Source organism: Antechinus flavipes, chromosome 4 (genome assembly GCF_016432865.1).
Source record: "Antechinus flavipes isolate AdamAnt ecotype Samford, QLD, Australia chromosome 4, AdamAnt_v2, whole genome shotgun sequence".
In the NCBI taxonomy this organism is placed as follows: domain Eukaryota; kingdom Metazoa; phylum Chordata; class Mammalia; order Dasyuromorphia; family Dasyuridae; genus Antechinus; species Antechinus flavipes.
The window spans coordinates 180,978,582-180,999,308 of NC_067401.1; the positions used below are offsets into that span (position 1 = coordinate 180,978,582).

The window sequence follows — 20,727 nt, forward strand, 5'->3', positions numbered from 1 at the left end:
TCATGTCAACTGCTTGCTGGCTTCCTCTTCATATGCATTCCCCATACTGCACATAGGAGGAGCTAGAACCAAGGTGGTATTAAGTGTCCACAATACTTGGCGTCATGGATGTGATCTTCAAAGAACATTTCTCTCATTTTGAAAAAGGCCATTCCTGTCAGTAATGAGTCAGATCCTGCCTGGTGCTGTAGTTCTATCTGCTCCAACTCCAGCTGCTCAGCCATGTCCTCTAAGCCACCCTTGAAGTTTTTGCAACTCTTCATGAGGTACTTAATATCATAGATGACCAGAAAAAAATCAGTTGGAGGATTTCAAGGAAGTCCAGCTCTTCTTCAGGCAAATTAGAGTTGGTCAGAATTTTGACTAAATAGCCAAAGTCATAACCACTGTGAAATGAAAGCCTCTTGACTCCCTCAGACAACATGACACCTGATGTCAAGAGAAGTTCTGCAAAATATTGTGTCTCAATCCCTTCTTTCTCGTGCTTTTTAAACTAGATTCCAGAGGTTATTAGGGACTCTATGAAGTCCTGAGCATACATGTCAGCCATTAAATTAAACTTGAAATTGAACTGCTATGATGAAGTTTCTGCAGGGTATTATCCTTGCTCATATGTTAATCCAAGCTGAATTATCTTTAGGAAATCTACATTACATCTCAATAGTTGGTACTGGCATACTTCTGAATTCTCCAATGGGTCTTGCAGCCACACCTGGAAACTAGGTGTCCATGGCAATGTAATTTTACTTCTGTATAACTTGATAAATTTTCTTTATCTCATCATCTACGTTGCAAGTCCAAACTTCACAAATTCTTTGGCTATGATCTACAATTGTTGAGCAGGGATACCCTGGACCTCAGGTCCAACTAGTGGTCATCCAGCCTCCGCTTGCATACCTCCAGAGATGAGGGGCTCATCTCCTGGCTTGGTAGCCCTCTCCACCTGACCCAGGCTTGCAGTATCTGTCTTCTCTATTTCTGTGTTGTTGTTGGTTGGCTTTTTTTTTTTTTTAATCAGAGCTTACTAAATTTAGTAATTACCTCCAGTCTTGGGAGTGAAAAGTTTGATGGTATCTCTGACTTCACCTTAGTTCTCCCCTCTAGCCTAGTACTTGTATCTAGCTGCTTCCCTGTCCCACTATGCCTGCACTCATTGTATGGTCAGATTCTTTGTTGTTATTATTTTTTGCTCATTTTGGGGTTTTCCCCTTTTTTTTGAATTCTAGTCTCTGCTTCTTGGGTTGAAGTAGCATTGTCTCAAAGTTTCTGTGCCAGTGGCTACAGGTCTTGAATATTTACCTGGTGCTGCACTGATGTTGTCCTGATGCACCTGATATGTGCTTTTTCAATAAAGGGGGATGGGATAGGGAGGGAGGAAGTGAGCAAATCTGTAACTCAAAAATTTAAAAATAAATTTTAAAAAATTGTTTTACAGGAAACTAGAAAAATATAACATATATATGTATATATGGAGAGAGAAAGAGAGAGAGAAAAGAGAGAGAGAGAGAGAGAGAGAGAGAGAGAAAATGAGAGAAAAAGTGAGAAAGAATGAACAAAAAAAGGGAAAGAAACAGGTCTAAATAATTGGAGAGCTATTTATTCTCAACATTTGGCCATGCCATTACAATAAAAATGACAATATCACATACATTAATTTATTTATTTGATGCCATATTATTCAAATTATTGAAGGATTATTTTGTAGAATTAGAAATAAGATTATAAAAAGTCATATTCTAATCATATTAGAGGAGCAGAGACATATTTTTCAAACTGTGGAAAAGAGAGTTATTGACTCAATAAGGCATAGAGAGTATTAGAAGAGACAAATGGATAATTTTGATCATGTGAAATTGAAAAACTTTTGCAAAAATAAAATCAATTTCATTAAAACTTGAAGAAAACAGCCAATTTGGAAAAAAGTTTATAGCAAAGGTTTTCTGACAAAAATCATATATCAAAGAGAACTGATTCAAATATTTTAATAAAAAGAAACATAATGAATAAATGGTTCAAAGAAATGAATAAAACATCTCAAGAGAGTATTAAATTATCAACAACATGAAAATATTCCAAATCATGAATGATAAGCTAAATAAAAATTAAACCAGGTTCTATCTCATACCTATCAGACTAGAAAAGATGTTTAAAAATGTTTAAAGAAGGTATGAGAATAGACATATTAACATGTTTCATTTAATTAAATCTAGAGAACTAATTGTCAGCATATTTGGTTGTCCTAAAAACAATATGATTCTTAATATCCTTTCTTTCATTTTATGCCACTCCTCCCAATATCCTTGTAGGAGGAGTAGAGTCACTTTGCATTTTCCTTTGAAAATTACAGAAAAAGAAAACTACATATTTTTCATCAGTCCAGTATTTATGAATCAGTCCACTTTTTTATGAATGAAGCATTGTGCTAATGATTAGGGAAAGAAAGGAAGAAAGGAATGAAGGATGGTATAAGATCATTGAAAATGTATATAATAAATGAATGATATGAAAGGCCTTAAATAGAAATAAGGATTTTATATTTAATCATGGAGCGTTAGGTATAGAGTGACAAGACCACACCTATACTTTAGTTAGTTTAATTTGGCAGCTGAATGGAGGATAGACTGGAATGGGGAAAGATGAGTCAGAAATACTAGGCAGTAAATTATTACAATAGTTCAGGAGTGAGGTAATGAGGACCTTTCCTGAGTGTCATGAAGGTAAAATTGTTAGTATTTAGCAACAAATGAGGTGAAAAGAAAAGAATAAAGGAGGACACCTCGGTTGTGAACTTCCCTTAAGAGCATGGTGGTACCCTTGATTATTAAGAGAAATATGAAATTCCATTTTAGCCACTGTTAGATTCACTTTTACAAAGGGATATTTACTTCAAAACGTAGAATAACATATATGCATCAGTTTAGCTCAGGTCCAAATACAGCACAATCCCATTTCCAAATACAAAACTTCCCTTGAGTTTAAAGGCTAGATACCGGGCTTCTCAGGGCTTTATTCCCCGACTGACTGTCTACAATCTCTCACCCGTAATCTTGGCTTCAAAGTCTACATTTATCAAACTCTCAAGCCTGACAAGGACTATGAATTAATTACCAAAAGCACCTGAAACAAATGACATAGAACTAGAACTGAACCCACCCACTCACCTCCTCCACCTTCCAGGCCAAAAAAAAAAAAAAAAAAAAAAACATCAGAGAAGAAGAAAGAGCCAGGTAAGCAAGTCCTTTCTCTCTCACTGTTTTGGTTTATGGTGCATGCAGTGTTAAGTGAAGTATGATCTCAACTCTCTGGACACAGGAAGGAGTGTGTTGCAAAAAGACTTACTGTCTTAGCAAAGTCACTTTTATAACTGCAGCCTTTTCTGGATACTCAGTCAATGAAAGGATGCTATACCCACCTATCTGGTAGGAAAGCACAGAATGCAGGGTACATGTTGAGCAATCTGGACATGTCTAGAGCAAGTCCCTTACAAAAATAGTTCTTGAAAGAAAGAGACAATCTTTTAGTGGATTCTTTCCATATGGTAGAATTTTTCAGAGTTTAGGTGTAGCCTTTGAGAATTCAGACTCTATAAGATTTTATTCTCTCAGTTTTCTCACTTATTAAAAGAAGGAATTCAATGATCATCATAGAATAAAGGTCTTGGAAGAGCACTCAGCCATTATATAGTCTGACTTCCTCCTATTAAAGATAAAGAAATTGAGACCTAGGCCTACCTATCCCCAGGTAAAGTGACTTGGCCACAACTAGATAATTTTTTTCCCCCTGAGGCAATTAGGATTAAGTGACTTGTCCAGGGTCACACAACTAGGATGTTAAGTGTTTGAGGACAAATTTGAATTCAGGTCATCCTGACTTCTATCCACTGTACCAACTTTTGGCTCTAAACCTCTAAAAAATTAATTATTTTTAATAGGGGAAAGATGAAAGGTTTTTAAAGTCATCTGTTCATTATTATAGGATTTACAGCTGAAAAGGAGCTGAGAGATCATACCTATACTTAATATTTTCATTTTGCAAATGAGAAAACTGATGCCCAAGTTAAGAGATTTACTCATTTTTGAGATTCAAACCTAGGCCTTCTGACCATAAACTGATTACCCTTTCCCAAATAATACATTGGGCTCCAGAATCCATGCAAAGCAAATATACTGTTTCAATATTCTTCTCCTTCTCCTGCCCCCTCACACAGTTTCCCAGTCCTCTAGATCTTAAAGTATTAAGATATTTTCTTCTTTTGTATTTTACCTATGACTGGTAATATCCTCTCTGAAGGAAAAAACACCTAATAAGATTGATGATGAAACATTGAGAAACTACTTACACACCAGCTGTTAATTAAAGGTAACATGAAAGAACTAGATCCAGACAGGTGGTTTCAAGAAAGCATTCTTTACAGTTTTTATTTGAATCTTTTGGATAAAGTTCTTCTTAAGCAAAGGGACTCCTGCTTAGTTGATATTCCCCTTGGATTTTTAAGCATAGACTCTGTTTCTTCCGTGAAAATTCTCAGGTCTGTTTACTGACGTCCTACTATAGCTTATTTAAATTCTGATTTCTTCAATCCCTGGTGCTAGATTCACCCAAAGTATTTATTATTTTGTACCATTGTGAAAAGGCCAATGGATCTAAGAGAAATGATCACCCTCTGAATATCTTAATATTTTCCTTTGAAGGTATTTAATATTCTTTCCCTATTTGATTTCAATGATTTTTGGAAGATAGGCAGCAATTATGATTATCCACATTTTATCTATAGGAACCTGGAGAATAAGGCAATTTAAGAGAATGTAATATTATCTGAGTCAGAGATAAGACAATTATTAAAAAGCAAAGTCTTTTAAACTTAGGGACTTTCTCCTTAAACCTGGTGATATTGCATAAAATTTAATTTAATATTTATTGTGTAGTTGTCTTCTTCTACAGTTATAATGAACATCTCATTCCTTCCATAGAAAAATGCCTCTCTCTCTCTCTCTCTCTGCTTCTCCTTCTGTGTCTCTCCTTTACTCTGTCCTTTTCCTCCTTCCTTTCTTCCTCTCTCCTTCTCTTCCTTCCTCTCTTTCTCTCTCCCTTCCTTCCTTCCTTCCTTCCTTCCTTCCTTCCTTCCTTCCTCCCTTCCTTCCTTCTTAAAGTGCTTCCTCCTTGGTCTTCCTTCCTTTCCTCTTTCTTTCTTTTCTTCCTTCTTTCCTTTTATCTTTTTATCACTTACTTTATCCTTTCTGTAATCATGAAGAAGAAAAGCAACTTAAACTATTTATCACTTTAAGTAAACCAATTCTTAGTTCCATTAAATGAAAATTATGGAGTGTTTTGAGTTTGTTTTTGTTTGTTTATTCTTTATAGACTATAAAAGGTAGGATAATTTGCAATCCCATTTCCCTCCTTGTTATAAGAGCCAATGTAAGATTTTCTATTTTCCCTTGGATTAGGACAATGTAATGTCTTTTGCTCAACTATTGGAAGGAGACTGCAGATTGGTAAAATTTTCTCCCTCCCACCCCAGAAATATCAGCTATGTCTCCCTTTTCTTTTATACTTTTTCATCTTTTTACTTTGAAAACTCAATTTCACAGGTAGAATTGCTTAAGGGGATAGGAGGGAACAATTAAATTAAATTTTTATTTTATTTTTTACAAATATTAGTCATTTAAAATATATTTCACTACATATTTTCATTATTTGGTGGTACTTATAGCTCCCATAACAAAATTAAGAACTCATATTTAAGAAATGAATATTTTAGAAACAATTTTATTAATTTGAATTAAAATTATTTCAGGTGGAAGACTGGCTTTGAAGTCAGGATGACAAATATTGTCTCTGACACATACTATGAGTCCATGGACAAATCTTTTGACCCCTCAGTTCCTTTGCAATTCTAAGATTTTAAGTTATGGATACTTTCAAAAACTTTCTTGGAGAATGCAAATTTTTGTACTGGTAGTTCCCTGTTTCAATGAAATTATAGTTATAGACCAAAAAACTTAAAATTGTAGGGATTTATGCTTACAAAGTGCTTTTTTTTTTTTTTAAGCTTCCATTAAAGCTCTATTCTAATGTTCCTGTATGAAATGAGAATATCCCTTGGTTCTTTTAGGTAAAGGGAAGAAAGTGCAAATTCAATTAGGTCCTTTCAGATCAAAGATATTATCAGTTTTAGACCAGTATCTCAAAATAATATTCTCTACTCTGAGCAATTTCTACTTGGAGAATGTGCTCCTTCCCATATCTCTCATCTTTCTCATATCACTGAGGTAAATAAATGAATTGTGTCTTAAATAGATGTGAGGATTTTTCTAAATGGGACGATTATTGACTTGTTATACCTTGGATATCAATGTGATGCTATATTCAAAAATATATTTGATAAAGATACTAAAATGATTTCCTTCTCCAGCTCATTTTACAAATGAGGAAACTGAGACAAAAACAATTAAGTGGCATGCCCACCTAAAATAGCTAGTAAGTGTCTGAAACCAGATTTGAACTAAGCAAAATGAGTCTTCCTGATTCCCGGCCCATATTTCTATGTACTGTACCACCTTCTGCATTAAATATTAAAATTCCATTTATTATAAAGAGAGATAAATTAGAATAAAGAAATCAAAATAATGAAGAGTCTGGAAATAGGAGCATTGGAAGAAACCTTGACAATTGAGGACTATGGAAAAAGGTTATATTTAAGGGAGGAGAAGAATCTGGCTTCATTACCATAAGACAGCTTGTTTCCATCAGGCAAATAAACTAGTTTTTGGCCAACAAATAAATTGCACTGAATTTCCATCTTTTTGTACATTGAATTAGTACCAATAGCCTTAAATAATGTTTTAATATTGGCTTGTTACAAGATACTGCTACCATTTTTTTAAACTACAAGTGATACATGGATATGATAGTGTTGTATAGAGGAAAGTGTTGAACCTGAAATCAAAATCAAAATCAAAAGACTTTATTATTACAGTCTAAGTGATTTTCAGCAAGTTATCTCATCTTTTGGCTTCAATTTTTAAAAATTTCTTAAATCAAAAATAAAGAAGTTAGACAATGAGCACTGAGAATGGCATTTTTTCCTTCAATGTTCCAAGATGCAGAATGGAACTGTTTATGTAGTGTGGAAAACATATTATTAAACTGCTCAACATTTTACCAAATGCTTTTTCCACAACAGTCAAGAAATTCAGGTTGGGTAGAGATTATGATATCCATTTTGCACTTGAGGAACCTGAAGCTTGGAAATAGTTATTATCTTGCATATGGTCATATATCTAGTAAATGTCAAAGTTGAGATTTCAACTTAGATGATCTATCTAAAATTCCAGTGCCCTTTCTACTCTAACACACTCAGAATCATTTGGATATGAACTTCTACTTCTTAAAATATAGAGAGGAAAAGAGAAAAATTTTTAAATAATAGAACCTATATTTTATGGTAATGTGAGGAACTTTTGTCTACTTCATACCCTTAATTTAGCTTCCATTAAAGCTCTATTCTAATGTCCCAGCATGGCATGAGGATGACCCTTAGTTCTTCAAGGCAAATGGAAGAAAGTGCAAATTCTATTAGGTCCTTTCAGGTCGAAGATTTTCAATTTGAGACCAATGGTAATGGACTATATTTTCTTCTTTTGGTGGGAATAGCCTAGAGCAGTTGACCAAGATCTGATTAATGATTTTGATCACAGCAATTTAAAAACAAACATAATTGGTATCAGTGAAGGGAATATCCATAGCAGTGAAATCATAAATTGTTGGAGTTCTGAAGTAAGTGGGATGATCAATATAAAAGTACTGAACTAATGATTAGATTAGTCACTTTTCAGTGACCAATGCTTTTTAAAATCAGTTATTTTGAATTATTAGCCTGTTTTATGATAAGTGGGTTACTGACTTACCTATTATCATTTCATCAGACTACATATGATTATATGCTGAATAAGCTGATTGAATCATAATAAAATAGAAGATAAGAGCCCTTGTGAATGTACTGATAGTTAGGAGATAGTTATTTCTCAACTTTTACAGGTATGTTATAAATTCTACTATTTTGTAAAAGTTAGTTATTGGAAAACTGTAATAGCATAATGGAGAATCTAGTTAAATATGTTTCATTAGCCCATTTTATGAATATAGTATTTTATGTTTATAAAGCCATATAATACATTATTTTATTTGATCCTCACAATACACCTTTAAAAAACAAATATTATTATCTACTTTTTTACAGATTCAGGGATTGGGTTTCAAAGAGGCAAACTGACAATTGGTGAGGAGCAGAGCTGGGATAAAATGTAAATCTTCTGAGTCCTAATTAGGTATGCTACACTACCTCAACATAAAAGAGAATTGAACTCAGCAAAATGAATTAAATTCTCTATTAAACTGCTAATTTTTTCTTATACTAGATCTTTATTTTTCTTGATTCAAGAGATTTAAATTTAAATAGTAAGATCTACAGGTTTGTTTAGGGACAAAGGTCATCCTGACTCCTCTTTCTCCTCCTCTTTTTCTTTTTCTTCTTCATCATACAATTCTTTTAAAAATGTTTTATTGTTAACTGTTGTTTTTTACATCACAGTCAGTTTCTGATTTATTTCCTACATATACACATCTGGCAAAGAAATCATACATACAACTCTCCTTACTTAAAGTTCTAATCTATATAAGAAGAAGGAAATACATTTCATCAAAAACTGTTCTCCAGGATTTAGAATTACAATTTCAATTAATCTGATATCAGCTGCCCTTTATAATTAATTATTGTGTAATTGTAAAAGTAAGTTCATACAAATCTTTCTATGTTTCTCTCAGTTTTTATATTTATCATTTCATATGGCTTAATCAAATTTCATTATATTATTTTTTTCTAGTTTTTTCCTAACACAAAAAGTCCTACTTAAAGTATTTTGGTATATGTGGAACCTCTGTCTTTGGGGTCTATTTTCAGTTTTAGGATTAATGGGTTACAGAGTATGACATTTATTATGCAATTTTAGATTATATTCCCAAACTGCTAGACCTGATCAAAACACCATTTACAACTTGTCAGTGTGTCTTTCCAGACAGTCCCTCAAAATTAGATTATTTTCATCTGTCATTTTTGCCAATTAAATGTATATTAAGTAAAACATTAGTTGCTAGAAATTGAATATTTTATTATTAATGATCTGAAGCATTTTTGCATGTTTATTTATAGTCTACTGTTTCATTTAAAATGATTTGTTCATGTTCTTTGAGAACATATCATTTTGGGAATTACTCATGGTTTTCAGCATGTTGAATTGTCAATTCTCATATATTGGATTAAAAAAAACGGACTATTGAATTGTGGTTCAATCAAATGAGGAATTCCCTTCTACCAATGCAAAAAAGTATCTTCTTTGCAATTTACAATCTTAGGGAGTTGCCTGGGGCACTGAACAGTTACATGACTAGTTCATGTTAGAAGATTCCTTCCTTCCTTCTTTCCTTCCTTCCTCCCTCCCTCCCTCCCTCTGTTCCTTTCTTCTTTCCTTCCTCCTTCCCTCCCTTATCTTGACAGATAAACTGCTGAATCAGTTGCCCAAGATTGTGATGAAAGAAAATCAGAGGAAAAGAACTTAATTTCCCATTTCCAGTGGGTTAAAGCAGAAATAGTGTGGAATGAGATAATGATCAGCTAGGGAGTTTTTCATACTTAGAACTATAAAAGAATCTTTAGATTTACATATATGTTTAGGAAAATTTTCATTTGTCTCCTTTTTCTTTTTAATAAATTTCTATTATATGGAGAATGTATATTTCGTTGATGTCAGCTTGCTGGAGCTATGATATACCTAATATATTTTGTCATAAAAGTTCTACATTTGAATTTAGAGGATCTGAACTCAAATTCGTAATGATTTTGGGCTTCAATTTTCTGACAATAAAATGACAGAGTAGAACTAGATGACCTCTAGGGTCTTTTCAAGTGCTATTTTCAGCTATAATCATAGGACATTTCTTTCCCTCTCATCTTTTTTTTTTTTCCCCAGATTCTCCTTCTTTGTATACTATTCATTATTGCTTCCCTCATGTCCCATTCATTTATACAAATATATATTAGATGATTATCTAGTATGGGAGAGATAGTACCAGTGGAAGAAAAAGCAAAATTTTTAACTAGATAGAAAATGAAAGCTTTTCATTATCAGCATGAGCTAAGGGTAGCATTCCATCAGAAAGAAACTTTTTAATGTCAATATCGATTCTTCCTGGTTACTGAAGAAAACCAGATTGGTCCTGTCAGGTCTTAATTTTTATAAATAATGGTTGCTATCCAGGGTCTTGCTCTAGGTTTTGCTATCCTATGAAATTTACTTAGAATAGTTTTCTTCCTAAGGTAAAATTACTCAGAAGTTTCCCTGAATCATTCACATTGCATTGCATTCTACTTGTTCACTGAGAACTCATATCAGTGACAAAGTCTAAAAGAAATATATTCTGAGATTTCATTATCTAAAATAATTCAGTCTAAGGAATGAAATATTGATGATCCATATAGCACACCCTTAAGTTAAGTCTAAATTTCAATAGATAATTTTGTAGTTTATAGTTCTAACATTGTTTATATAGAACAATAACACAACTACCTTGGTTGGAAGGAAAACTAGATTCTAATATCAGTTCTGTTACTTACTAGCTGCAAAATGTTCGATAAGCCACTGCCTTCTTTCTGGGACCTTTGTTTCTTTTTCCATAAAAGAAGAATTGTGCTATTTGATCACTAATGTCCTTTCTATCTCTAATGTAGTAGTACTCTATTTACCATTCACATAGTAAAAAATCAATACGTCAAAAGTTGCTGAAAAGTCAGGAGAATGAATACTGAGAAAAGATATCATATTTGACAATTAGGAGATGATTAGTAATTTTGAAGAGAGCAGTTTTAGTTGAATGATAACACTGGAAGTCAGACTTTAAGTGATTAAGAAGAGAGTGAGAGGAGAAAATTGTACCTATTGTAGATGATCTTTTAGAGGAATTTAGATATGAAGAAAAGAAGAAATACAGTGCAATAATATGAATGAAAGAGTCAAATGAGGTTTTTTTTTTTAGGGTAAGGGAAATGTACATATTTGTAGACAGTAGAAAATGAGTTGAGAAAGAGAGACAGACAGGCAGACAGAAGGAGAGACAGAGAGACAGAGAGAGAAACTGAGCATAAATGAAAAAATAGGGAGGACAGAGAGATCAATCTATTAGACCTTAAACAAGTAGAGGAGTTAGCCTTGGTAAAGAGTAAAAAAAATTATATGTGTGAAGGGGAGAAGTGGGGACAGAGTAGGAAAGTGTGTCAGAAGGCACTTGAGTAATGGAAAATGAAGGAGGGAAAAAAAGATAATTCACAGCAACTGGCCTTAAAAGTTCAGATCGGGGAGGGGAATCCTCAATAATTTTTAAGAGCATAAAAGAGTGCTGATACTAAAAAGAAAAAAAAAAAAGTAGAATTAGACCAGAGAGAGTAAAAGAGAGGGAGTAATAAGGCTTGAAAGATAGGTTGGAATTAGATTATAAAGAAATTTTAATGTCAGTCAAAATTTTTTATTTAATCTTTGAAGTTGGAAAGAGCTTCTGGAGTTTTTCGAACAGGGTAGTAACATTGTCAGACTACTCTTAAGAAAAATCAATGGCAATGGTATGGAGTTAGTGAAGGGGAGATGCTTAAGACAGAAAGCCCAAATAAGAAGCTATTGCAAATTTAAAAAATTATTTTTATATGTAACTAGGGAAAATAACATGTTAAATTTAAAAAGAGGCTTTTACAATAGTACAAGTGAGAGCTCTCTTTTTCTCTTGGCCCTTCCTGTGGAAGGGTCACAATCTCTTCAATGAGACCATACCTGCCGTCCTATCCCCTGTATAGCCCAAGATCATCAAGAAGAGGACCAAAAAGTTCATCCAGCATCAGTCTGACAGACATGTCAAGATCAAGAGAAATTGTAAACCAAGAAGCATTGGCAAATTAAGTGCGAAGATGATTACAGGGCCTGCTTAATATTAGTTATGGAAGCAATAAGAAGATAAAACATGTTACCAAGTAGATTCAGGAAGATTTTGGTGCTCATTGTCAAAGAGCTAGAAGTGCTCCTGATATATAACAAATTTTATTGTGTTGAAATTGCTCACAATGTTTCCTCTAAGAATCAAAAAAGTCATTGTTGAGAGGGCAGTTCAACTGGCCATCAAGAGCACTAATCCAAATGCTAGAATGAGAAGTGAAAAAAAATGAATAAAAAAGCTTTGCACATTTTTATTTGTGTTAAATTAACACTCTAACTACCAAAAAAAAAAAAAAAAGCTCAAGTGAGAATATGGGCCTGAAGTGGATCATAGGAATAGAGAGAAAGATGAGGATAATAAAGGACAGAAACAGCAAAATTTGGCAGTTGATGACATATGTGAGATGAGAGTTGTTGTTTGTTATTTGTTATTTTTTTTTTTGAAATATAACATCACAGATTATATCTTGACTTGTGTACAAATTGGAGTAATAACAGAGTTGCACAAAGTCATCAACTTCACTCTCTTTTCCTGAGTCATTGAAGTCCAGTAGCAGGACAAAAATCAAGACAACTCATGATATTCCAGATTGTAGTGGATGACCTTGTAATCTGACTTTGTAGTATAACCAAGATCTAAGTGCTTCATAGTGCCTACTTCAGCCACCTTCATGTCCATTGAAACAAATTCCACCAGGGAAAGTCTTACACGTTTGGGGTAGCCATCCTCCTAACTTAGTGACAGGTTTGAGGCCTTTCAGTTGCCCTTAATCTGGTTCAGCCTACCTGCCAAGATGGTTTACTGGATTGTAACTGCTGCAATGTAACAGCAAAATCTTAGAGAGTTGGATGGCTCAGGTGGACACCAAAAGTGAATGAGCAGCTCTGAAAAGAGCTTAGCAAACCCTCACACCAAAGGTAGTCTTCCTGACTACCCACCACATGCCGACTGAGTATAAAGAGTTGAGGATCATGATGCCTAGAATCACAAGAAATGAAAAAGAATACTGGGTTCCTTCTTTTATTATGCCTGCCTCTATAAGAAAAAATAGCAGTACATTGTTCTAATTTTCAAGTAGGTAAGGGGTTTCTGGGAGGTGAATCTGGAGGGTGGAAACTTACTTCATTTTTACCTCCTTTTATGTAATCTAAAGTAGATTATAGATTATTTGTTGTTTGTCCTTCATTCTAGAAGAGGACCATGACATGAGGAAGGTTATGCCATGACATGTAAGTGAATTGTATTTAAGTGAGGGAGGGCTGTGCAGAGTCACCTGTTTCATTTTACTCTCCAGAGACATATAGATTCAGTGACAAGATATAAGTCAGAATGACTGAAGATAGCCCTGGATGCAATGGGAAATCTTAGCCTTTTTAAACTAAGGTCTTCAATGAATCTCAGTTTGACTGTGGCCTCACCCATTCAGCGATTAAGCTAGGTAGCAGTTGAGCAAAGTATCTCCCCTTTCACCTAGACAAAAAAAAAAAAAAAAAAAAAAAAAAAAAAAAAAAAAATCTAAACATACAAATAAATAAATAAATCTGGGAGAGGAAGACCTCAGGATTTCTGACTAAAGCCCTCCCTCCCTCCCTCTCTCTCTTCCTCCCTTCCTCCTTTCCTTCTTTCTTTCCTTCCTTCCTTCCTCATACCATATAGGTAGCATACCCTTAACTACAGATACTTAAAAGCTTTTTTTTTTTCTTTTCTTTTGAATCTATGGATCCTCCCAAGATATCTTGGAATTTACTGCTTAGATTTCCATCTTCAAGACTATGCCCATCTGATTCTCATAGCTTGGCTGTCAATAGGTCCCAGGCCAAGCTCCATTTTGTCATTGTTTGGGTCCTGATTGATTCAGATTGAATATAAATAGCAATTATTTCTGTTTTGCCTAGAAAACTTGAAGGTTTTCCTCTCCCAGATTTATCTAGTTTTTGTTTGTTTGTTTGTTTGTTTTGTTTTGTTTTTACTAGATTAAAGAGGAGATTCTTTGCTTCAATTGTTGCCTAATCTTAATCACTGAATGGGTGTGGGCTCACTCAAACTGAGATCTGTTGAAGACCTTAGCTGAAAAAGGCTGAGGTGGCTCATTGCATGGAGGGCAACCTTCTACAGTCCTATGCAATGACACTAGTTGAAACAAGCTAGCTATAACATTGATTGAGGTTGCAAATAAGGTTTGCTCCATTTCTGATTGAGAGAGAAAATTGTTAACAACGCTAGAATATCAGGAACTATGACTCAGGATTTCTACATTTGGGTGAGGATTTCATCCATTTTTTGATCTGTTTAGCTATGGGATATATTCTCAGTTAGTATGAATGTGAGATAGAGGCAAGAAAGTATTGAAATGGAATCCCAGATACTGAGGTTCAGGTCATAGTTCTATAATCAATGATTTAAGTGAGCCCATAGGCAAGGTATTTTGCTTCTGTGATTGATCTCATGAAGTCTACTATTATTGAGTAGGGCCCAGACATAGTTATTCTTTTTTAATCTACTACAATTCTATTCATTTCCTACTTTCATCTAGAAAATTAGAACTGTCTTATAAATGTCAGAATGAGATTTCCAGTACCTATTTATGAGATTTTAGAACCAAATATCATTAGTATATACACATAATAATTGACTAAGTATCCATTAATACTCTCTACTTAAACTGTATAAGGAATAATATACATGAACTCTGACTCTGAGGAGAATATGAAAAATTAGAAGAAAGGAAACAAAAACCTTTCCTATTTTCATAATAGAAACTCATAATTCTTCCTTTTAAGTACCTTAGGGCATAACAACACTTTTAATATGTTTTAGGATTGTGAATTGCATCCACCATCATAAAAGGAGACGAAATCTCCAACAAATCTATACAAGATTTTATTCAGTAGCTTTATAGTATTCTGGTTTCCAATAAATAGTATGGAGAATTAAGTATAATATCTATCTTAGAATTAATTTTCTAACTTTAAAAATGTACCTTAAATGACATTGAATACAATTATAATCATTTTATCATTTTTTTCTAACTTCTCTTTCTTGTAAAATCGGTTAAAAAGTGAATGATACTAATTGCTAGAAAATCTAGCAATTTCAGCATGTTTCAGCTGTATAAATTAAGCTGAAATCATTAGATCCTGATTATATATGTATATATAATATTTATAATTATGAAATGTAAACTATAATAATTTCATCTACATTAACAACTGAAGTTCATGATCCCATCATGGTTCCATTCAGGCACACGATTTTTTTGTCTACCATGAACATGATCCAGATAACACTTATCTCTAGTTATGTTTTAGTTTAGATAAATGGACTTCACCTATTTCCAAACAAGATTACTTGTTCTATTGATTTGTCTGAATTTTTAGACCAACTCAATTAAATAGTTCATTTAATTAACAGATTGTAGACTATTTTAATTAATGGTTTGAGAAACATATATATGTGTGTGCGTGTGTGTGTATGTGTGTGTGTATGTATTATGTAACCCAGATGGCATGAAGACTTTGTATTCATTTAATTTTATCAATATAATTGAATAAATTGGGTGATAAAATGGAACATTTACTTACTAAATATTAATTTCTATTTGTGCTAGGCAGACAACTTCAGAATTTCACTAGGATGACAAGAATACAACTTAGAAGAGGGAAATGGTGTTTTCTACATATATTTATATTTATGTAATTATAATTTTACTCAATTATATACACATGTATTTTATATGAGAGATATATGATTATTTAAATTATATATGTTTGTGTATGTGTATAAAATTTATATGATTTTTATTTTTCAAACACTATCTCACTAACACTTTTTTTTTCTTTTCAAGTCTTATTTAGGTGGGTAAAAACTCTTGCCCATGGATGATTTCTCTTTTGGATGTTGATTCTTCTTTGAATGACCCAAGGCCTCTCTCAACAGTAATAGATGGGTACAACAGAATGAATTATACAGATTTTTTCCTCATGGGGTTCTTTAGTCATAATGTGGCTTCAAGCTTCATTTTTATCATCATCTTCATCATTTTTTTAATTGCCTTGATGGCTAATGGTGTCATGATTTTCTTGATCAACACAGACATTCACCTCCACACACCCATGTACTTTCTACTCAGTCATCTCTCTTTCATTGATATCATATACATCACCACTATAGTCCCCAAGATGCTGGTGGACTATTTTTCAGGTGAGGAGACTATCTCTTTCATGGCTTGTACTGCTCAATATTTTCTCTACCAAACTTTTGTGGGAGCTGAGTTTTTCCTGCTGGGTCTTATGGCCTATGACCGTTACGTAGCTATCTGCTACCCTTTACAATACCCTGTTCTCATGAGTAGACAGATTTGTATCATAATATTGGTCAGTTCTTGGTTTGGGGGGTCTTTGGATAGTTTTCTTCTCACTCCCATCACAATGAGTCTACCATTCTGTGCTTCCCATGAGATCAATCACTTTTTCTGTGAGGCACCCACTATGCTGAGGCTAGCATGTGGTGACAAAACTATCTATGAGATGGTGATGTATGTTTGCTGTGTCATGATGCTGCTAATCCCCTTTTCTGTAGTTATCACCTCCTACACTAAGATCCTCATCACTGTGCATTATATGAACTCATCAGAGGGGAGAAAGAAAGCCTTTACCACCTGTTCTTCACACATAATGGTGGTTACCTTATTCTATGGAGCAGCTTTATATACCTATATGTTGCCTCAATCATACCATACCCCAGTCAAGGATAAAATTTTTTCTGCCTTCTATACCATCCTTACACCCATGATTAATCCCCTCATTTATAGTCTGAGGAACAATGATGTGACTGGAGCCATGAAGAGGGCACTGGGGAAGTGCAAAAGGACACCCAGGGTAATTGGAAGTGAATTCTAACAATCCAGATTCAAATCCAAATGGAGCAATTAGATAGTACAGTGGATTCACTGTTAGGCCGGGAGCCAGAAAGACTTGACTTCAAATGCAACTTCAGACATTTACTAGCTCTATAATTCTGGGGTAAGTCATTTGACCTCTGTTTTCTTCAGTTTTCTACACTGTAAAATATGAATCATAATAACATCTACATCATAGGACTGTGAGGAACAAATGAGACAATATCTGTAAAAAGTGCTTAGCATAGCACCTAGCACAGAGCAGACATTTCATAAATACTTGTTCCTTTGCTTTCCCCTTGTCTCTTTCCATATGAATCAAGAACCAGGCAATTAATTTACTAACTCAGGTAATAATGATTTTAAAAATATATAAATTTGTTTCTCTCAACTATGGAAAGGTTCACAGGCAACAGTGGTATCAAAGCACCGCATTCTATTATGTATAAAACTTTAGATTTCCATAGAGCTATGATACTGAATCACACACCTGAAAGGTTAAGGGAAAATAAATCAAATAAATCAATAATTATATTGATTAATAAATAAATAATCAATAAATATCAAATTTATTTGATAATAAATCAAATCAAATCAAATTTTATTGAATAAATCAAAATAAATCAATATCAATTTTTTTTCCCTTCGATATGATAGATGATTTTGCTGGATATGACATTTTTGGCCACAGACCTAGTTCTTTTGATTGCTTGTATATGATTCCAGAACCTGCATTCTTTTACTGTGGCTATTGATAAATAAGTAAAATCTAATTGTAGCTCCACCATATTCAAATTGTCTTTTTTTTTTCTTGTTTCTTTGAAAAAATTTCTCTTTGACCTGGGGTTTTTCAAAATTTGGCAATAATATTCCTATATGTTTTCCATAAAGGGTCTCTTTGAGGTGTGAACAGTAGTTTATTTTTATTTTTTTTTTATTTTTTATTTTTCCTTCATGTTCTATCAACATGATAATAAAATAAAATCAAAAGATACTCTGCTCCCTCCCTCCCTCCCTCTTTCCCTTTCCTCTTCCTCTCCTCCTTTCTCTTTCATTTTCTTCCCTCCTTCTATGCACCTGTCCCTCTCTTCTTTCCTAAGTTTGGTTATTTCAGTCAAATTATGTAGTAAGGTTCTATATTTTGCATTCTATAGGCAAGACATCTGACTAATTATTAGTGATTTAAATCAATTCTTCCTGATTTCAATTGCAACAGAAATTCCAAATTTTGTGTTAGAATACACTAATGTAGAAAGCTAGTGAACAGACCTCAGGCCCCAGGCCTCTAGCAAAAGAAGCTTGGGACAGTGCCCTTGGTGCACCAAGAGCAAAGTTCAACTTTAAAAGCCATAGGATAAAAAATGAGCAAAAAGTGAGAAAAGAGCCTTGACCATAGAAAGCTACTATGGTGACAGGGTAAGATCCAAACACAAACTGAGAAGAGGACAACAATGTCAAAATGTCTGCTGTGATATGGAAAAACTCAAAAAGGATTTTAAAAAACAAATAAAAGGGGCAGCTAGGTGGAGCACTAGATAGAGAACCAACCCTGAAGTTAGGAGAACCTGAGTTCAAGTCTAATCTCAGACTCTTAAACACTTCCTAGCTATGTGATCCTGGGCAAGTCACTTAACCCCAATTGCCTCAGCAAAACAAACAAACAACAACAAAAATAAGAGAGGTAGTAGAAGAAAACTTGGGAAAACAATATAAAAGATATGGGGCGGGGACAATTCTGGGAAGATGGAATAGTTTAGTAAATTTCAAGCTCTTAGACAGGTGAAAACTTGCACCTCAAGGTGAAAAATAAAGTGGACTTGGGGCAGAACAAGGATCTTCTTGTGGAAAAAAGAGCCCAGGATGGGAATTAACCAGTGTGAAGTGTAAATACTTTTAGACTAGCTCTAGTCTAGTCTAGACTAGTTTAGAAACAGCAAGTAGAGAATCCTGGGGCCAGCTGGGTTTGGCTGGAGCTTCAGATGGAAACACAGAAACTTTTATTTATAGGACAGTGTGGGGACTTGGGGTTCTGAGTCCAGGAAGACTGAAGAAATATTTGCTGATTAGAATTGCCAGACCCTGCTGTGCTACTGAAATGGGAGGGAAGGAGTAGGGGGAAAGGAACCAGCACATCTGGTGCAAGCAGAAACAGTGAAGCAAGAACTTTTATGGCTATGGGCACTTGCAGAAAGGTAGAACTTTTAGTTTGAGGTTCCAGGACAGAAGGGAGAGCTGAAGTGGACACATTCCCCTACACTGTGATTAGAGATAATTACACTAATATATCTCACTAAAAACAATGGAATCATCAAAGAAGAAAGAACCCAACCATAGAAACTTACTATGGAAATAGGGAAGACAGAAGTTCATCATCAGAGAAAGACAATGAAGTAAAAAAAGTTTCTTTTACTTCAAAGAGTAATGTTAAATGGGTATCTGCCAAGAAAGAATTTATAGAAAAGTTCAAAACATAAAGAAACAACAGATCTGGAGAAAAGATCAAGAAAAGAATATATGAGGATAATTGGACATTGACACAATAATGAAAGAAATAATCCAAGTAAATTGTCCTTGAGTGATGGAACATGAAGGAAAAATAAAAAATAAAAAAAAAAAAAAAAAAAAAAACAAAAAACTACTGTTCACACCCCAAAAAGACCCTTTATGGAAAACATATAGGAATATTATTGCCAAATTTTGAAAAACCCCAGGTCAAAGAGATATTTTTTCAAAGAAACAAGAAAAAAAAAAGACAATTTGAATATGGTGGAGCTACAATTAGATTTTACTTATTTATCAATAGCCACAGTAAAAGAATGCAGGTTCTGGAATCATATACAAGCAATCAAAAGAACTAGGTCTGTGGCCAAAAATGTCATATCCAGCAAAATCATCTATCATATCGAAGGGAAAAAAAAAGAATATTCAATGAACTTACAGATTTTCAGAACTTTATTTCAACCAAACCCAAACTTAATAGAAAATTTAATATATAAAATCCAATATTAAAGATTTATTTCAAGGAACTTAACATGAACAAAATGTATTTTACATGGAAATGTATGTCATAAATTTAAGATTTATATCAGGAATTAGGTAGCTCAAAAGAAAGATTAGGGCAGAGTTGAGTATGATTTGATTCTAAAAAGCAAAATTGTCTAATAACTATAAAAATAGTAATACAAATGAGGTGCAGAGGAAGAATAGACACAGAGGCATTGGGGAGGGAGGAGACTCAGTTCTGAAAATTTATTCACATCAGGAATGGGTTCAATGGGCAACACTACATATATACTATAAAGAATATAGCACCCTTCAAAATCTATAAAGAAACAAAAGGGGAGAAAATCGGATAACATAGGGTATAGAAGGATGTATTGATTGATGGCAATGGGACAAAGTGTGTAGATTAAGGGGCAAGGGATAAAGGATAAAGTGGAATATAGAAGCCTGTATGGAGTTATAGTAGTTTGATATGAGTGTGTAGATAAATGAAATAAATGAGGGAGGAAATGGCATAGTATAAAGTGAGGTACAGAAGGGTGTTTAGAAACAGGGGGGAATAAGGTTTGCAGATTAATGGGAATGGGATAAAGAGGAAAGGAAAAGATGGATGGGAAAGATAAGGGAGGGATCAATAGGTGGTAATTAAGTAATGGTAAGGCAAATTAAAGCGTAGAATTAAAGTATAAGAGTTAACAGGGATATAAATTAAGAGATATATAGAAACACAGCAAGAAGGATCTGTAGTAGAATTTATTAGAAAAAAATGTAGGGTTAGTAATTATTGATCT

At 33.8% G+C, this 20,727-nt stretch overlaps 1 protein-coding gene and 1 pseudogene across 1 annotated transcript; one reads left to right on the forward strand and one right to left on the reverse strand.

Annotated features, from left to right (window-relative positions):
• Nucleotides 1-11,934, reverse strand: LOC127561404 (CCR4-NOT transcription complex subunit 7-like; annotated as a pseudogene).
• Nucleotides 11,935-15,914: 3,980 nt separating this feature from the next.
• On the forward strand, nt 15,915-18,311 carry LOC127561406 (olfactory receptor 2T6-like; the record flags this gene model as incomplete). The annotated part of the gene is made up of 2 exons (XM_051996659.1): nt 15,915-16,894; nt 18,287-18,311. Coding segments are annotated over exons 1-2 (1,005 nt in total), but the record flags the coding sequence as incomplete, so codon positions are not given.
• Nucleotides 18,312-20,727: the final 2,416 nt, after the last annotated feature.